Source organism: Botryllus schlosseri, chromosome 2 (genome assembly GCF_051294905.1).
Source record: "Botryllus schlosseri isolate E-star chromosome 2, Bs_hap1, whole genome shotgun sequence".
Classification (NCBI taxonomy): domain Eukaryota; kingdom Metazoa; phylum Chordata; class Ascidiacea; order Stolidobranchia; family Styelidae; genus Botryllus; species Botryllus schlosseri.
The window spans coordinates 22758665-22776924 of NC_137237.1; the positions used below are offsets into that span (position 1 = coordinate 22758665).

Here is an 18260-nt window from a genome sequence, read left to right on the forward strand (position 1 = left end):
TATCAGCTCTCACTCGAGTGAGGTGTTGTCTTGGAAAATGTAGGTGCCGTAAATAATAATTGAACATATTCGGGCGCACCCGTTGGTGTAATGACTTCTTTACATGATGTCGGTGATGGTGCTCTAAGTCTGAACGCAGACAGAGCTAGACCTATATATATATATCGTGACCGCTTGTTTGCTATGTTTAAAGACATTAGGATCGCCCAAACGTACTAAACTAAAAGACGCACACGATTTCAAATTGGTATTTCTTCACTGATGGCAAACAATTTTTTTGAGGGAGGGCATTTGTCTTGGGGTGTTCAGATAAAAAGGACTGGAACAGTCGGCACCAGCCATTTAGGGCCTTAGGGTTGTCCAAAATTCGGAAAATTTTAAAAATACTCCGTGATTGTGCCCCATTCTATAGATTATTGATAAAAAAATGACCTTAAAAGAAGCTCACAGGAAAGCCGTTAAGATTTCGGGCAAAGCGTTTGAAAGTAGCTGTCCAGGAATGGACAATCACGGAGTATTTTTAAGATTTTCCAAATTTTGGACAACCCTAATGTAAATGTATCGAAGTTTTAGGTCAGCATAAGGGCAGTGCTTTCGACCAAGGTTTTCTCGCTGCCGATCGTTCTGGCACACTTCTCGGAGTCGCGTGTTGTGGCCTGAAACTTCATACGTCTTGGTGCATCGTCGCGCGGTAATGGCCGCCGACAAAATGCCAATTTCTATAAATCATGCGTAATTTTCTTCAGGGTACCCGATAATCAAGATATCTGGTAGCATGAAGTCGCGCCTAGAGCAAAATTTTTTTGAAAAAGTTGCCTAATTAAAAAAAAAACTTTTATAATGTATGTTAATTCACGAAATAATCTTGGGCCCCCTTCAAGCTCGCCGCCCCCACCCATTGGGGGTTTGGTGTACGTCAGTTATGATCCTGGATGCATCATTATTGAAAATTGGTCATCAACGCGGTGACGGTGATTGCTGGTACCAGGCGGTCCAGAAAAACCAGATGAGTCACCCTTGATGACAGTAGCATGTATTCAAATGAGAGCTTTGATGGTCGAATTGGAGAAGGGTTCCATGGGAACAACAGCTGAACGTGGGTCAGTCTACCCTAAGGAGCATGCAAATGCAGTTTCCGATCGGTGATGTTGGTCGCTGCGCGTCTTGGTTGTCGTCAGGATGACCAGAATTATTAAGAAAACCTGCAATGATTATGGTGTAAAATTACCACATATATCGAAACAAATCATGAACACCAGAAGAGGCATTGCGCTCTAAATATGACGTGGTCTCAAATTAAAGTTGAAAGTGTGAAAAAGCTTTTGGTAGCAGCCATGTTCCTCAAAAAGCCACATTAATCGAACTGCAGCTGGAATACTTTCACGAGTGGTCTGCACCAGATCAATCTATGTGGTATCGAGGTGAACGTTTAGCTAAACTGATCTGCAAAGTCGACACATCCGATAGCCTCTCATTTGAATAAGTAACACCATTTCCGAATAAGGTATATTGGCGTGTGCAAGTAGCAAAAATTGGTATTACAACAGTCAATAGTAGTGATGCATGTGCCAAAATAGCGCTTGTCGTAAAAAGCCACATCGGAAATAGTGATTGCTAAAGTGTTCAAAGGGTCTTAATGCGGCAATGGTAAATCAAAAATGGTGGAGAATGCCAACAATTGAATCAATGGAACTTTACGTCCCTATTTACATATTTCACAAAATCAGCAGATACGATGTTAGTATTTAGTAAATATCTCCTCTTTGAAATGTATCAGAAATATAAAATTATAAAGGCACCAGATAAATAAATAGAGAAAAATCTCAAACACGAGGTATATACAAGTAAGCAAACAACGAAGTATTGGATATTGCTGAAATATTGGAAATTTAGAAGCTACGGTCGGTAGCCGATTGAAAGTTTGCTAGATTCGAATCTTCAGAACAAGATGCCCCAACAAACCCGATGTTATATTGCTGGGAGCTTCCATGGAAAGCTGAAGTCACTAGACCGAGATCTTGACTCGAATGTGCCGGTGATTCGTAGGGAGAGTTTACCGAAGATGACGTCATATCCGCGTAAGGATTGTCATCGGCGCTGTACATGGGCGTCGGCAATGCATTCTGCTGAGGAGGCAGCGCATTTAGATCTGTGGCGAAATGAATACAGCGTTCGTCGTTAAATTTACCAAACAGAACATGAGAGACGAAGGGAAACTTACGATTAACTTGTTGTGCAGGATTCATATGCAAATCTGAAATTAAACGTTGTCCATTACGCACAATATCAAATAATCAGTTCGCTATTTTATAACTATATTGAGTCAACTTATTGACGTTAACGTTAAGTCGTAGAGCGTTCTGGTTTTACATTTTTACTTGATTCCTAATAACAATATTTAATTAACTCACGATTAGCTTGTTGCTGTTGTTGCTGCGGTGGTGGCATGTTGAGGGCTGAAAGTAAGCGAAATCAACATTGCAATTCACCTTGAACAATTCAACTCTGTCATGCTGTACTTACGGTCTGTGTTTTGAGAGTTTTGGAAACCGTACTGTGGATAAGAAAAGTCCTCAGCCCCTTGCTGCGACACCGCCATCTGCGAGATATGGCGATTCCGAGCTATAAGCGCTTGCTGCATTGACCCAGGGTGATATCTTGTTTCGGATTGATAAGGCGGCGGGTTTTGGTACATGGTCAAATCTGCAGAATTGTTTTCGCCGACCGCGCTGCTATTGCTGAAATATACACTGATACGGTTAAAAATGCGGTCATTAGCCCAAAATAATTTAATTGTGTACCTGTTATGATATCGCTGAACGTGATGCGCGTTCGATCCGTACATGTGGCGCGTGTCGGATGACACATGCTGTTGCATAGGCTGGTGGTTGAAGATGTGTTGTTGGTAAGATTGATTATTTTCGGGTTGGGCCATTTGTGGGGCCATTTGTGATATCATTTCCTCGTGTTCGGGAGCTTGATTATCAACAACTGCGTGGATTCCGAGTTCCGATGGATCGTTGACTCCCGACTTCATCATTTTCTTTATTTTTGATCTTCTGTTTTGGAACCAAACTTTGACCTTGTGGCAACAGTGTGATTAACGAAATGGCGGTCGGCAGTAGCGAGGAAAAACTGTTAAAGTGGTTCACGCTGGAGACTAGGCAAATATGGTAAATATATCGTACATCTCTACTCAAGTAACATAGATTAGTGTGATTTTCCAAGTGTATGTAAAAAAGTAAGTGTTCTAGGCCTACCATTTGCCTAAAAAACTGAAAACTTCTAGGTAGAAGTGGAAGTAATCTAATAACTTCAGTAAGTATTGCAGGTGAATAAAACCTACTTGAGTAGAAATAAACTGCATATCTAATTGGAGCATATGTTTTAATGCCTCAATTGCCGAGGTGCAAAAATCTATTGATGAGAAAAGCTCCACTAAATGACTTAATGCATAATAATAATAATCTCTGTTTACAAACATAAATCTGATTCGGTCGACAATACCCGACACCTAGATGGTAGTGCCAAAATGTTATTCGCCGTACCTGAGTCTGGGTTAACCCAAGGTCCGCCGCTAAACGGGCCCGCTCGGGTAGAGCAAGGTATTGAACTCGACGGAAATAGTCGTTCAACTGCGACAGCTGGAAACTCGTGTACACGGTGCGGGCGTTTCTCTTTTTTTTCGTTTTACTTTCATTCTTCGCGGAGGTGCCCGCCTCGGATTTGGAGCCATCCTCGCCGTCGTCGGCGCAATCTTCGGTCCGCTGCGAGACTGAGCTGGAGTCGAGCTCTTTAACGGACGAATTCATGTCTTCGTCGAAATCCAAAATGTCTGTAGATTAAAAGCAATTACTGCGTCAGATTTTCCGCGTGCAATTTCGCCCATCAGTGACTATGTAATATTTGGCGCGAGTTTACCTTGGTTAGAGGTTCGGTCGTTCGTGTCAGAAGTTTTTCGTGTCGAATTTGAAGTCGTGGATTCTGATTCAATTGGGCCACAGTTAAGTCCATCTTCCGGCCGGTTTTCTGATGCGAATGTCTCGCCCTCTAAAATAATGCAGGGTTGCGTATTTCTATGAAGTTTTATGAAGTTTTATGAAGGATTCGGATGTTTCTTCACATTTCTGGTACAGCCGGATATATTTTTAATCATGGATGTCGTTACTCGATAAATAACAGAATGAAAACGGATGGGTTCTCACATAAAACATTTTACACCGCAACGTGAACGCTAGCATGTAACAGAGATTCGTGTTACGGTCAGCGGAGCTCTGCGAGACCCCGAACACCGGACAAAATATCCGTGCCCCGTTATTGAAGTAAAAATATCACAATAGGCTATGTAATATTGCACGATATCAACAATGCTTAGCATTTTTATGCATGTCGTTAAGGGATAAATGATTAGACTACATTACGCTTAGATTCAGTTCAATCAAAACGCACAGAGATTCGTGCAATTTTACGTGGTGATCATTATTTCTTACGGATTACATCTGTACTAGAATCGTACAACGATATAAAATTCCATCGACGCCGCAGATCAACTGGACTGAATTACTGACTGAAATACTGTTATTTGCATCACTATTCCATGACGACACTAATTTCATGCGTCGAACAGTCCATCAGTTAAAAAAAACATACCTTGTGGTGACAGTTTGTCGTCTTCGCAGCAGACATCCTTAGGCGAATTTGATGAAATAATGGTAAGCTGTCCGGAGTCTATTTCCGTTTCCTGAGGCCCAGCAGTTGCCGGCGGACTGCCGTCGGTTTTGGTAGAACTAGCATCTAGTTCCACTGAGGCAGGTGCGGGAATCCCTGCAACCACTGGTTGTTCACTTCGGTAAGAAGATTGCGACAGTACTTTCAGGTGAGACGTTGCGTCCATCATGCGACTATTCTCTCCGTGGTTTCCGCGTTCGACAGCATCGTAGTCGATATTGGATGAATGCGAGTGTAGTGCAACTCCTATGCCGGCAGATGGCCGTGAGTTCACATTCACATCTCGTGTTTGGCCTAGATTGAGGTGTTGTAAAGTTAAGGGGGGGTGCAAAGCATTCTGCGTGCTATAACTACAAGTTGTCCTTGAATCATTGGCGAAATTCTGCTGGTAGTCTGACGTAGTCGCAGTCGGTAAGGAACCATGGTGTTGGTGGGGAACGGTCCAGTTATTTTGGCGATGATCGAGTTGAGAAAATTGTCCAGTTCTGTCTATATTTCCTTGCTGGCAATTCCGAAATTGATTCCGCGCGATCTGTTGCATGTTGGTGAATCCTGGAGCATGTCCAAATCCCTCCGCTAACGTGCACTCCTTTGCGTTAGGAACTGTCTGTCCGTACATGGTATATTTTGATCTGCATATCCTTGGCTCCATCGGAAATGAGTTCGCCATCTCGAAATAAATGTCTTTCTGCCCAGCACCTGCTTGATACCCTATCTGCCTTCTTCCGACCTAGTCACGCCTTTTACTAGTTCTAGTGATGCACCGGCTGACGTTCTAATTCAATTTTAAGTTCGATATCAATCTGAATTGGTTGAGACGAGATAAAGGCAAAGCCCGGAAAACAATGGCAGACAGAAGCAGTTCGGCTCATCAGAACCGCCCTCAGGCATACCCCGGCGAAGCCGCAAATTAGCAGTCACAAAAGGATTCCTGAGCCAGAGAATACGCTCCGACTTCAATCGCCATGCGAGGTAATTAAACCGCATATTAAATGCGTATAGTTAGGATGCGTCGCGATAGAATTCACACGCGCGTACACGAAAAGAGAGCATTTCTCAACTGACTCGGTTCGTGAATATTGCGGGACCGAAAACTATTGCCGTTCTCGAGGTGGGCATCTGATTATCTGAATGCTGTCGAAGTTAGATCGGCGCGATCATACGCTGAATCCGACCTAGGTCGACTCCAGATTCCCTTCCCAAGTGTTGAAGATTTATCTAGGCTCCTCCTCGACATCTGATCTACGTACGCGGTGTTGTAAAAAGGCATTGAAGTGGGCCGTGCTACGAGTTGGCAGCTACGGAATCAAAAGACCTAGTGTGAATGACCATCGCAGTCGAAAAACACCATGAATACCTCAAACAACAACACTGAATCCAGTAATATCACAGCTTTTATGCCATGGGTTAAGGAATTTCAAATTCAGTTCTCCGTCATCTCATACCTTCAGTCAAGGCTTGTAAACATTTTGCTTCCTCTCCTTTGCCTGACTGTATCCCCGGATAACTACCCAACAGCAGTGGTCAAAGTAGCCAACAGCGTTGGTATTCAAGTGGACGTAGAATTAATGTCGAAAATTTGCTCAGTATACAATGATGTTTCGGCCAGTTGTTATGGCAATTTGTCTTAAACAAGTGATGCAGCTATCGTCGCAGTGTAATCAGAGTAGCTTATGCCCATTTTTAACATCGTGGGAAAATCAAGTTTTGGAATATTCTCATTTTCTCTCGGTGATATATTGGCCATGTTTATGTTTATCGCAATGGTAAACACATAACCATTGTCAATATATGACAGAAAGAAAATGAGAATCATACAAAAACTTCATTTTATGTGGTTGTCAAAAATGGACATAATTTAGTCTGATTACACTGCGACGATATGTCCCCAAGCTACTTTCTACTTTACAAAATCTGCATTTTAAAAGGCACGTAGTTCTGCCTAAAGAATCTGTGAAGTATAGAAGTTGAATAGCCTAAAACACCACCACTTGAGTAAGTGGTGCAAGTGGCAAAGCCTACTTGAGTAGGCCTATACGCTGAAAAGGTAGAGTTACTTCGTTATACTGACCATCTCTACTGCTCACATAGCGGTCTGAAATCCTGTGTAAAAGATAGCTGCTGCTGTTGGTATGGATCTTTGATTTATAGTTTCGACTGCTTGCGTTTAAACTAGCAGATATATCTAATGCGTGAACATTACACCGAACATGATAGAGTAGTCCTCTGTGATGAGCATCGGAGCGGAGTCGGAGTGGATTCGCAGCGGAGTTTTGCCGATTTTGTGACAGTCGGAGCGGAGTCAGAGTTTACTACAGATATTTTTTCGGAGAATTTCGGAGTATTGTAACTTTTGTCTCCGATATCTTTGGATAGTTCTGACCAGAATACACTATTGATTATGATTACAAACCAAAACACAGACAGTTGACACCTTGTAAAGTTGTAATATGACGGGTAACATGCAAAAATGATTGCCAAGTGCATAAAAATCAGCCATCTGCACTGCAATTGGGGACTGGAGAGTAGACAATACTATAAGGCCAACCATATCATCACATTTATTTAGTAAAACACATCACCAAGCGTACCATGCTTGCCACTCTAATGATATGGTTAAAATGGTATGATTGGCCACGAGCTATATCTTAACCTCGTGATCTAGCAAGGCATTTTCGTTGAGCAGTGTCTGTAGTTAATTATGTTTCGGATACTTGACGAGATTCATCGGAGTATCTCGGAGTCTGGGATTGAGCTCTTCGGAGTCGGAAGGAGTTTTCCTCAGACACTAAAGTTGTCGGAGGGATTCGGAGTCTCGAAAAGCACTATCCGCTCATCACTGGACTAGTCCTACCAATATATTACCAACTTGCAAGAGCAAAAGATTCGCAACCGATATTCTATATCGCTTCCCCACCACACATCGTGCAATGTCGCTTAATGGTAACTATAGCAAGCATAGCATATACATAGCCCGCCAGATCTCTCCCGCGTGAAACGGTATCACCCTATCACGAAGAGCGCCATGTTTGAAATTCGTCCAAGTCAATAGTTGAGTCGGATTTTTAATTATTGTTACCCTTCAAGTTATTACTGTAAAGAAATATTGAATGCTGTTCAGTGTTCACGGTATACGTTTTCTCGCATAATATTAAATCGTCACGCTATCAAATCTTATGCAGAGCTTATCACAACACTTAATAACAGCGACTGGCGGAGTAATGAGGGCATGATATCAGCGTCAAAATAGTACCGAGTCGGAGCTGTTATCTATTCTCTATTGTTCTGCTAACAATGTGAAAAGCGTGGGCAATCTGAAACGACAACCTTATCTCTCAATGATTCTTTAGGGTCATTAGGTAGTTGTAATTAGTATGCCATAATCCAGTCATCAGAATTGTGATAATAAATTGTAGCCGTGCGTGCACCAAACCGATAAGGTGATCAGCGCCGCATTTTGTCATTATCAATATTAATAATAATAATAAACTAGGCAGTAATGAATGAAGCTGCGTAATGATAGGAAAATCAGGGAAGTCAGAAATATAGGCCTACTTTGTCAATATATCCAACGGCTTGTTTCTGGCGGTGTGTGATCAGACCAACGCAAAGTTACGCAAAACGCGTATTGATATATTCTCGTCGCATCTCGAGATCAATGCTGCATTTGAGTCCGTAGCTGTAACTATATTTTTGCCTTGGGCGGAAAATTTGTTGCTCGATTTTAGGTATACTCGACAATGCGTCTATCATTCATAATGACCACCTAACCCTTATTATATCAAATATAGAAAACAATACGAGGAAGGCCGAGTTCTAAAGGCGGTAATCAAGGAGGTGAGTTAATCACCACTCACGATTACGACATAGCCTGGAAGGCTGGTGCATCGTCCATTTCTTTTGAAAATGGCGACAATTCTATGGGACATGCGTTTGACGCTAGCGAATCCCGATTTCGTGCTGGCGTCTACACTGTTCAGTGTTCACGGAAGTCGGAACGATTCGACAGGAAACGGTTCAGAAGCTACCACCGTCTATGAAAGTTTGCCTATTTGGTGTTCTAATGATGCCTCAGCTGTTCCGGGTATGTCGTATCAAACGTAGACCTATATCCAAATTACCCATTCAGCTGGTATCTTTGAATTTGTTGCGGAGCTATGCATAGTACATCGATTTACATACAGACTGTCTGACTGCTGTAGCGAAATGCCTCTGTCTACACATTCACCGTAGCCAGTATCTATACCTGAATTATCGTTGTATTCTAGATAGCCATTGGCTGTTCCATCGCTCATCCCGGATTCCCGGCATATTATTGAGGACTCATGGCATTAAATACATCCTTTTAGCAACCCGATATTAAATACCTTCACACGCTGACCAAGTTTTGAAGAGATGGCTACCGAGTAATTCATCTACCTGCCCCATCCGTAGGAGTTATCAAGTCCTTACGTCGATAATGGGCCTATCTAGGTCAGTTTCAATACATGAGTTACCTCATCCGGATATTAAATGCGAGTTTCTTGACTTCATTTTCGACAGATATCATAAATACGTTCATATATTTACTGGTTGTTCGAAAGCGATCAGTATAGTTGATTCGGGGTTTACATCCCAGAATATTCGTATTGTTGTGTTCAGACGTTTCCGGCTTTATTACTCTCATTACTAGCCAAATTTATGTTCTATTACAGTGATTCCCAACCGTGGCTCTCAGAGCCGCATGCGGCTCCAAGATAGCCTTCTTGCGGCTCTCATTGGCCTCTAAATATGCAACAAAATATAATAGACGACAGTTGTTGTTTGTTTCAATGAATAGTTATAGTCAATTTATGTTTATGAATGCTAAAATGAGCTATATTAGTTTTGTCTAAAGCCGTCGAAGACCGCTTCTGAAAACCGGGTAGGAGAATTCTAGGGTCAAAAGCATGGATCAATACCCGTCAGACAAGGATATATCACGAGTGCTGCTAGTCATAGACCTTTATATATCGTCTCTGTCAAGAGTAAATGTCGACACAATTTTACCAACATCAAAATAACGGCTTATAGTCAAGTATAAATTGCGGTAAGTCCAATATTACTAAGCGTATAATCCCCTGCAAATTTGTCCATCAAGGGATGGAATTGAAGAGCTATCACACAACGACACAATAGCATCTTGTAGCACAGATATGCATTTTCAGTTTATTTCAATGTATAGCACTCACCAATCTGCGTCTATCAATGCTAAAATAACCGATATAGAATCGATAGAAGCAGGGCCGTAACAGCACTTCGTCAGCCCCCCCCCCAAACGTTGGCCTTGGGCCCCCCATGGGGTGATAAACCTAACTTATGGGGGGCTTCGCCCCCCAGAGCCCCCTTTGGCTATCCGATTTTGACGCTATTTTACATCTCTGTTGGGTGTCCGTTTGGTGAGACACCTTTTCCCGCCTAGACGCGCTAAGCGCGAAAAATTTCAGTAATTCATGATTGAATCGGGCAATATGATCGGGAATTACATATATAGTGCTATCAATTTTGATCCTCTCTCTGCTCACGTAATCAGATTTACCGGTAGAGCTGAGCGAGGTCTGTTTCAAAACGTAGGACCGCCCAATAATAATTAGACATCTTCGGGCGTATACACGTTGGCAGGAACGAAACAGCACTTCGTCAGCCCCGCCCCCCCCCCACAAAAACTGGGGTTTTGGGTTCTCATAGGGTGATAAACCGACCCCTCATCACAGTGTTCGCTTTTGCCACGAAATTAGCTGCACTGTTTAGTGAGCCAGCTCGAAGCGCGAAAACTTTCGATAATTCATGATACAATCGGCCAATAAGATCGGGAATTGCATATATATTGCTATCAATATCTTGTCCTCTCTGCTCACGTTATCAGATTTACCGGAAACTGTAGGGCCCGTAAATAATAATTAAACATCTTCGGGCGGGCGGACCCGTTGGTATGACTTCGTTACATGATTTTATTTCGTGACCTCCTGTCACCTATATCAAAAATATAGAATCGCTCAAACGTATAAACTAAAAGACGCACACGATTTCAAATTGGTATTTCTTCACTGGCATATATTTTTTTTCCTGCTGGATGGTATTTGTCTTCTGAGGTTCAGATTGCCAAGACAGGAACATATGGCGCCAGTCATTTAGGCGCCTATGGACAATTAAACCTATTATTTTGTATATATAACGAAGATTTTGGTCTGCGTAAGAGCAGTCCGTTTCGGCCAAGCTTTTCGCGCTGCCGATCGTTCTGGCACACTTCTTGGAGTCGCATGTAATATGTCCTAAATCGTTACATATCTTGGTGCGTAGTGGCGTGTTAATGGCCAACGCCGATATGTCCATTTCTATAAATCTTGCGTGTTTTTTCTTGGGGGAAAAGTACCAAATAATCAAGATATTTGGTAACTTTGAATCGCGCCAAGCGTGAAAAATTTTGGAAAAAATTGCATAAATTTTCAAAAAATACTCTATAATTTATGCTAATTCACGAAATAATTTGGGGCCCCCTTCGAGCTCCCCCCCCCAATTGGGGGGTTTGGGGTGCGGCAGTTACGGTGCTGGATAGAAGTCTATGTGCATGTGCATGCTTTTGAATTATCTGGATGGTGAGATCCAGAGGTAGGCTAGCTACCTTTACATTTTCGTTATAAGCAGCCTAGTCGAGTGTTTTCATGCGGCCCCAACGCTACATACGTAGCCTACTTGGAAGTTTGAAATACGGTTCCTACACCCGAAAAGGTTGGGAACCACTGCTCTATTAGCTTCCGCGCTGACTCGGATATATTGCAACATAGCAGGTCCACGAATCGACGTTATGTAATTTATTCCAATTGCATTATTGCGGCTTTTTGGGCCTTGTCGGACCCACAAATTCATCAGCCACACGAGGATATCGCAGTCTCATTTAATATTCTTTCACATATGAAGAATTCGGGAGAACGGGAGTATTTGTCTGGATAGCGGACCATTCCGGAATAGATGGCATTGAAATAGCTGTCCGACTAGCTAGAACGGCATCAAGTATATCACCAGAATCGAGTTTTGATATCCGAACTGTGACATTAGTCGAGGCTAAAACAGTTATTCGCCAGCTATGTCGAGACCAATGCCAAGTGGAGTTCAGTACGCAGAGAAGATCCCATCGCGTATTTTAAGAAATGTTGTGAACGTTCGGTTTACGTTTGTGTTTTGTGAACCTTTTTGTGAAATAAGAGCATATTCTATAGTAATCTTGCCATCTGTGATCAACATTCCTTAAATTTCAACGCTCGTTGCTTCACGGTGGATGCAAGAAATGAAATTCAAGTCAACACCTAAAACAAAATCATATTGATTCTTGAAAAATTTAAGATCACGCCATTCTGGTTGTGAGAATGTTTCGCTTCCGCCCCGGCCTCGATGGACTTGAGCGAGATAGTGTAATGGTTATGCATCCGGCTTCTCGATCGTGGGTTCGATCCCCGGCCGGGTCATACCAAAGACTCGAACATTGGTATCCGCAGCTATCCTGCTAGGCGCTCAGCAATCACGGATAGCATGGAGGAGAAAAAAAACGGGGGCGCAGACTATATGACCTCACGGCCGTATCGCAACTCCGTCGTCAAAGCATCTCGACGGTGCAGGCGAAAAAGAATATCATATCTCTCTCTCTCTCTCTGTTACCTATATTTCCGAGCAGTGCCGGATGTTTCATGCAACCTCATATGCCTCTGTCTCGTGATCAGAAGTTTGTCCCTTGAGTTCCGAAGATTCTCCAGGCTACCTCACAATATACAATACAAGTTTCGGGCCCAAACGTGACCTCAAATATGTAAAAAAATCGCTATAAAATCATATATAACTGGTTCTCAACCACCGGTCCGCGGACCGGTGCCGGTTTGTGGCAAGCATCCTGCCGGTCCGTCAGATTTATTGGACATTTTATGTCAATTAGAAGAACACGCCATTCCATTATTTACTCTGATTCATTTGAATATAGAGGACTTGTGGTGCTAAACTTGAATATCGCTTTTTTAAAGACTATGCATTCCTTCCAGTATAATTTTTACCTCGAAGACTTTTCGCATGTCACATATCAAGAGTTTATGGGCATTATGACAAGAATGATTCAAACGAATCCAATTTGATTATTCATGACGTGACAGTGTATTTTTAAAGAAGAAGTCTCGATCAAGTCAGCTGTACAAGCAGCGTGTAAAAGCCGATCGACACTAACAAATCTATATATAGGCCTATTCATACTCAACTTTGAAAACTAAATTACTGCCCTCGTCATTGAGTAACGACTTTGAAACTCGACACAGTATTAGATGATATAATTGGATATACCAGTGCTCTTCAACCTTTTTCGTCGTGGTACACCCTTTTAACATTTTCTCAAAACTCGTACACCCCGGACCATATAATACACCGATAACGCAGCAAGCCGCATTTCGATTACATATACAATACGTCCGCATTCCAGCGGGGAGTCGCCATGACCCATGGACGACATGTATGAAATTTGCTACTGGGAACTTAACACATTCGAGAGCCCTTGCGTAAATTTTCTTATTGTAGAAGCAGAACATGCCAGCAGGCTTACAATATATAATATATGTACCAAAATCGCGAGTATAAATGTCAAGAAAAGATACTGTAATAACGTGTGTAGTCGCGCGGGGCGCGAAAATTTTGCCCCTTGAATGGATTTCATCGAAAATGTTGGTAGTTTCACATATTACTGTCAAAAATTTATTCATTCTCAGCTCACGTGATCAGATTAACCCGTAGAGCTGTTTGGAGGGGTGTCTTCGAAAATTTTGGGCACAATATTAATGATGATGCATCTTCCGGTTTGTAGTATTCATTTTATTGCATGTTGTTATTTCTTGGCCTCCCATCAGGATCGTTTGTATTGTTATTATTAATATTTTTATTACACATCAATGACAGTGGTGCTAATCGCCTGTTTAGGATTTGTGCGCCACGACAGTGCATTTCTTCAAGTTCAGTGTCTTTGCTTTGGGTAATGAGGACGACTTTCGCTTGCACGCGCGCTCTCACTCCTCATTCTCTCTCGCTTACGTGCGTCCATTTTCAGGACTATGCTGCCGACTTTGGAGCTCGGCTCACTCTTCTTCTAAGCTTTTCAAGACGCTACGTTAACAGGGGAGTTGGTGATGAAGAGCCCAGATGAACCTCCGACACATAGAAACATGGCAGAGCTGAGACTCGAACCAGCAACAGTTGGTTTCATAATGACGGCCGCCAACGCACGCTAATTTAACAGACATGGGGTGATTACTTCATGATTGTAATCGATTGCGATTACGATTACTTCTGAATGACGCGATTACGATTACGATTACGCTTACAGCAAAATCAGGAAGTAGTCGATTACGATTACGATTACATTGGAAAAGTAATCACGATTACTCATGATTACATTTATTTTGCATCTTGGAAGCTATGTTGGAAGACAATATATGGATTGCGTTGAAGAGACCTAATGAGACAACAAACTCCCTTTAAAAGAGATGCGTCATTTGCTTGTTACGTCATAATGTACCCATTGCCAATTTCTATAGAGTCCAATTTATCGCGCACAATGATTTGCATTCTTGCCAGGGCCATAATTGCCGCACCCCAAATTTCCCAATAGGGTGGGGAGTGAGCTCGAAGGGGACTCACAAAGTGTTTCGTAAAGCAACATAAGTTATAGAGCATTTTCGAGAGATCTAAATAACTTGAAAATCCTCTCTAGATCAGTGATTCCCAACCGCGGCTCCGAGCTAGCCGCCTTGCGGCTCCCATTGACGTTGGAAAATCCAACAAAAATATTATAAAATCAATTTAGAACAAACAAAAAAATTGATATTAAAAAATTACACTTGCTTGGCTTAGAATCTGGAGTTTATAATTAAGGGTGGAGACCAATTCCTTTGCTGTCGAGTAGCGATTCTCTACTCAGCAACGATTTCGTTTCTGAACTCACGTCAAAAAGTATGCTCACACTCAAATGCGTTTGGATCGTCACTCAAATTTAAGTCTGCTCATCATCAGACTTAATTAGGTGCAGGTGGTGTTCCAACACGTCTTACAACGCTATCTGACCATCAAACCAATGGATCATTTGACTTGACTGTTAAGTTGAACGGCCGCATTGACGGAATGAATGCCTTTTTCCCCATGATGAAAATATTTTCATGTCCTATTGTAGTTAATGTGGCCACTGACCATGGTAATATACAACTTGAGTTGCTAGACATGCAGTCTGATATAAAGACATGACAATTTGTATGTGCGTCTCACGAAAGTTTTTCTTCTAGTCTGCTACGCTTGAGCCACTACAATATCGTTTGATTATATATATAACAAATTATATACCTCACGAATTAACAACATACACTAAAATAATTATAACTAGATACCAGAGGTTATAATTATGAATTACGTGCCCCCAGCTCTACATGTAGGTAATTGTGTGGCGAGATAGCGCAGTGGTATAATCCACGGCTGCAACGCCATTGGGTTGCGGGTTCGAGTCCGACCGAGGTCGACTTCAGAATTCCTTTCTAAGTGTTGGAGGTTTATCTAGGCTTCTCGTCGCCGCCTCATCCGCGTCAGATTTGGACAACTAGATAATTCTAGTTGTCTAATTTCACTAAATTAGAGCGAAATGCCAGTAATCTAATTCTAATCTAATTTGCGAAATGTTTCTATGCTCTAATTCTAATTCTAATCTAATTTGCGATTTGTTCTCGTGCTCTAATTCTAATTCTAATTCTAATCTAATTTGTGAAATGTTCCTAGGCTCTAATTTTAATTATAATCTAATTTATTGTTGGCCTGAAAATGCCAGTTTTTCCGCGGCATTTTGCAGCGAGTTAACAAGTATATCCCTATCGCACAGGGAAATCTAGTGACAAGCCGCCATCGCATTACTTACACCGTACGGTATTTTGCGACGAATGATAGCCATGCTGGCATAGTAGCTTGTATAGTATGCAAACAACATTCTAGTTTTGATCACAAACAGAACAGCAGCAAAGGCAAAGAGATAGCTATCACAAGCTTGTTCACTTTCTTGCCCTCAACTACACCAACAAGAAAGAGCATGATTAATTCAGATCTAACCAAAGCAAATATATTAGACGATGAGGTGGGCAGATATTTCGCAGCATAGAGTGAGAGCATGGACTGCGTGATGCTTTGTGTTACTGGAAAAGAGAAAATCGTTTTCCTCTCAAGGCTGCTGTTGCTCGAGAACTCGTAGGCATGACCCTAGGCCGTTTTCTGAGCATCTCGGTCTTGGCAGTGTCCGAGGCATCGCACGTCAAGGAAATATGCTTATTAATATCAGCTGACCCTCCATCTATGGAATGCTGTTGCCATCGCCGAAGCCATTTTAGCTAGTGAGGAATAGTGTTGTTGGGCACAGGCAAATAGCTTTATTTTAAATAACAATAATGATATGAAACTGAAATCAATTTCATCATTTCAAAATGCTGTATTTCGCATTCTTCCAGAATAAAAAATCAGATATCCGCCGCAAAATATGACCTCGTGTTGATGACCCCTGGTACAGAGCTAACAGCAAAACGAGCCAAGGTTGGTGTACAGACGATAACTATTGCCATAACCATTGTCATGGTTATGGGAATGCAGTGTGATGTGATATGAACTGAACATTTGGCCAGAGGTGGTCAAAGTAGTCAAGAAAGCTACTCAAGTAGAAGTAGAAGTAGCGACGAAAAAATCTACTCAAGTACCAGTAGAAGTACTTCTTCCGTATGCAACCTAAAACTACTTGAAGTAGAAGTAGAATTTGCTGACTTCAAAAGTACTCAAGTAAGTAAGTAGTTGTGAAAAGATCCTAATTCGTTCACATGGATTGTAAAAAGGTGCAAATTGAGCTATGCGAAAGGTGACGAGCTTGATTCATATTGATGCATATCAGTAGGTGGTATCCAATTCTCGATAGCATAAGCATTCGTCCACATCATGGGATGAAAATGATAGGATTGATATGGAAATGCGATACTTATGCTCTGTTTTCTCGAACAGCACGTTTTAGAAAATAGCATGGTACGTCGCCATCCCCGATATAATAAGGTCCGTAGTTTAGTCGAAGAGCAATACAGAGAAGTTGTATAGGATACGGTGTAAACACGTTGCGCGATTAGTAAACGTTATTAAAAAATATGGTGGACCGTAAAATGCCATACTGTGTAGTTTTATTTCCGGAAATTATAGGCTTTACTACACTTGCTTTTATACTTCAACATGTATGTTATCCAGACAAAAGAACTGATATTAATTATAACTCAAAGTATATGATACTGGGAATTGAAATGAGACATAAATACTACTTCTAAAAGCGGAACACGTTTTTCATGCCTTTAGTCCAGAAAGTTTCAAAGGTGATAGGCTGAAGCTGCTTTAAAACTAACAAAAAATGTCAGAGTCCACTTTTCCAGGTTAGGACGCACCATGGACAATTGGACATGCTAGATTACGATATGACAAGGAAATGCTAGATTGCGAAACATCAGTTTCAAACGTTATGATGAATTACTGTGATGAATTATTTCATATGGGCGAAGAGCGACACTGTGGTGTGAACTCAGGCATATCTAAATATCTAGTTCTAGATGTCCCTGTGTGAACGGAATCACGCCAACTCGCTACCTAAATATATTCATCGATACTTTAGTGAAATCATACTGGTAACGACGTATCCACTGCGCGCGAAGCGCGACGAAAATTCTGGGCTTCACTCAGCTTTTATGAAAATTAAATGTTATTGATACTCCATGAAAACAGCCCCGAAATTCCTCAGGCTAGGAAGATTGAACTACTTCTACTTGACAAACTGAAAATAGCGAAAAGTAAGTAAGTAGATCACAAAATATTATGAAGTAAAAGTAGAAGTAGCGAAAATCAGATCTACGTGAGTAAGTACCAGAAGTAGCGGAAAACTACTTGAGTACTTCGAAAAAGTAGAAGTACTTCGTTACTGACCACCTCTGCATTTGGCTGTATTTATTTCTCATTCAAAATTTCATTCACTCTCCAGGTTTTTGCGAATTCAGTAATTCTAATTCTAATCTAATTTGCAAAACATCGTGTAGCTCTAATTCTAATTCTAATCTAATTTGAGTAAAGTTGTGTAGCTCCAATTCTAATTCTAATCTAATTTGGAAAAGCTGAAAATTTTCTAGTTGTCCAAGTCTGATCCGCGTAAGCGGTGTCTTACAATAAGCCTAGAAGTGGGCCGTGCTACAAGTCGGCAGATGCGGAATCAAAAATGCAGAAAATCGGCCTGGTGTAACTGACCGTTGTAGTCGACAAACACCAAGATTACCTCAAACAAACAAACTCTACAGGTAAATCTGACCATCGGGGGCTGAGAGAGGATTAAAAATCAAAAGTAATATAATGCAATTATCGACGAAATTCAGTCTTCAACTTGCGATTACCACCCTATAGGGGACGACTTGCTGTTTTGGTCCTGCTTCCAGCTACAACCCATGCTAACA

General features: G+C 41.6%; 2 protein-coding genes across 2 annotated transcripts in view; both read right to left on the reverse strand.

The window, feature by feature from the left end:
- LOC145434183 (serrate RNA effector molecule homolog) overlaps nt 1-18260 on the reverse strand; it is a 356705-nt gene that overhangs the window by 160672 nt on the left and 177773 nt on the right. The gene's annotated exons all lie outside the window — the stretch shown is intronic.
- LOC145434165 (uncharacterized) lies at nt 1240-6182 on the reverse strand. Its single transcript, XM_080311479.1, has 8 exons — nt 4651-6182; nt 3922-4050; nt 3549-3835; nt 2802-3082; nt 2524-2738; nt 2412-2456; nt 2222-2254; nt 1240-2149 (listed from the first exon to the last, which is right to left on the reverse strand). Exons 1-8 carry the CDS (start codon nt 5396-5398, stop codon nt 1890-1892), a joined length of 1998 nt encoding a protein of 665 aa, XP_080167605.1. The 5' UTR covers nt 5399-6182; the 3' UTR covers nt 1240-1889.

Bases quoted from the DNA above. Each gene is read 5' to 3' on its own strand.
- LOC145434165 (XM_080311479.1), bottom strand. From the start codon at position 5,398: ATGGCGAACTCATTTCCGATGGAGCCAAGGATATGCAGATCAAAATAT. The intron at 3,083-3,548 runs GTACGGCGAATA...TGTTGCCACAAG, and splicing joins TTGGGTTAACCCAGACTCAG to GTCAAAGTTTGGTTCCAAAA. The intron at 2,150-2,221 runs GTAAGTTTCCCT...ATTTCGCCACAG, and splicing joins TCCTGCACAACAAGTTAATC to ATCTAAATGCGCTGCCTCCT.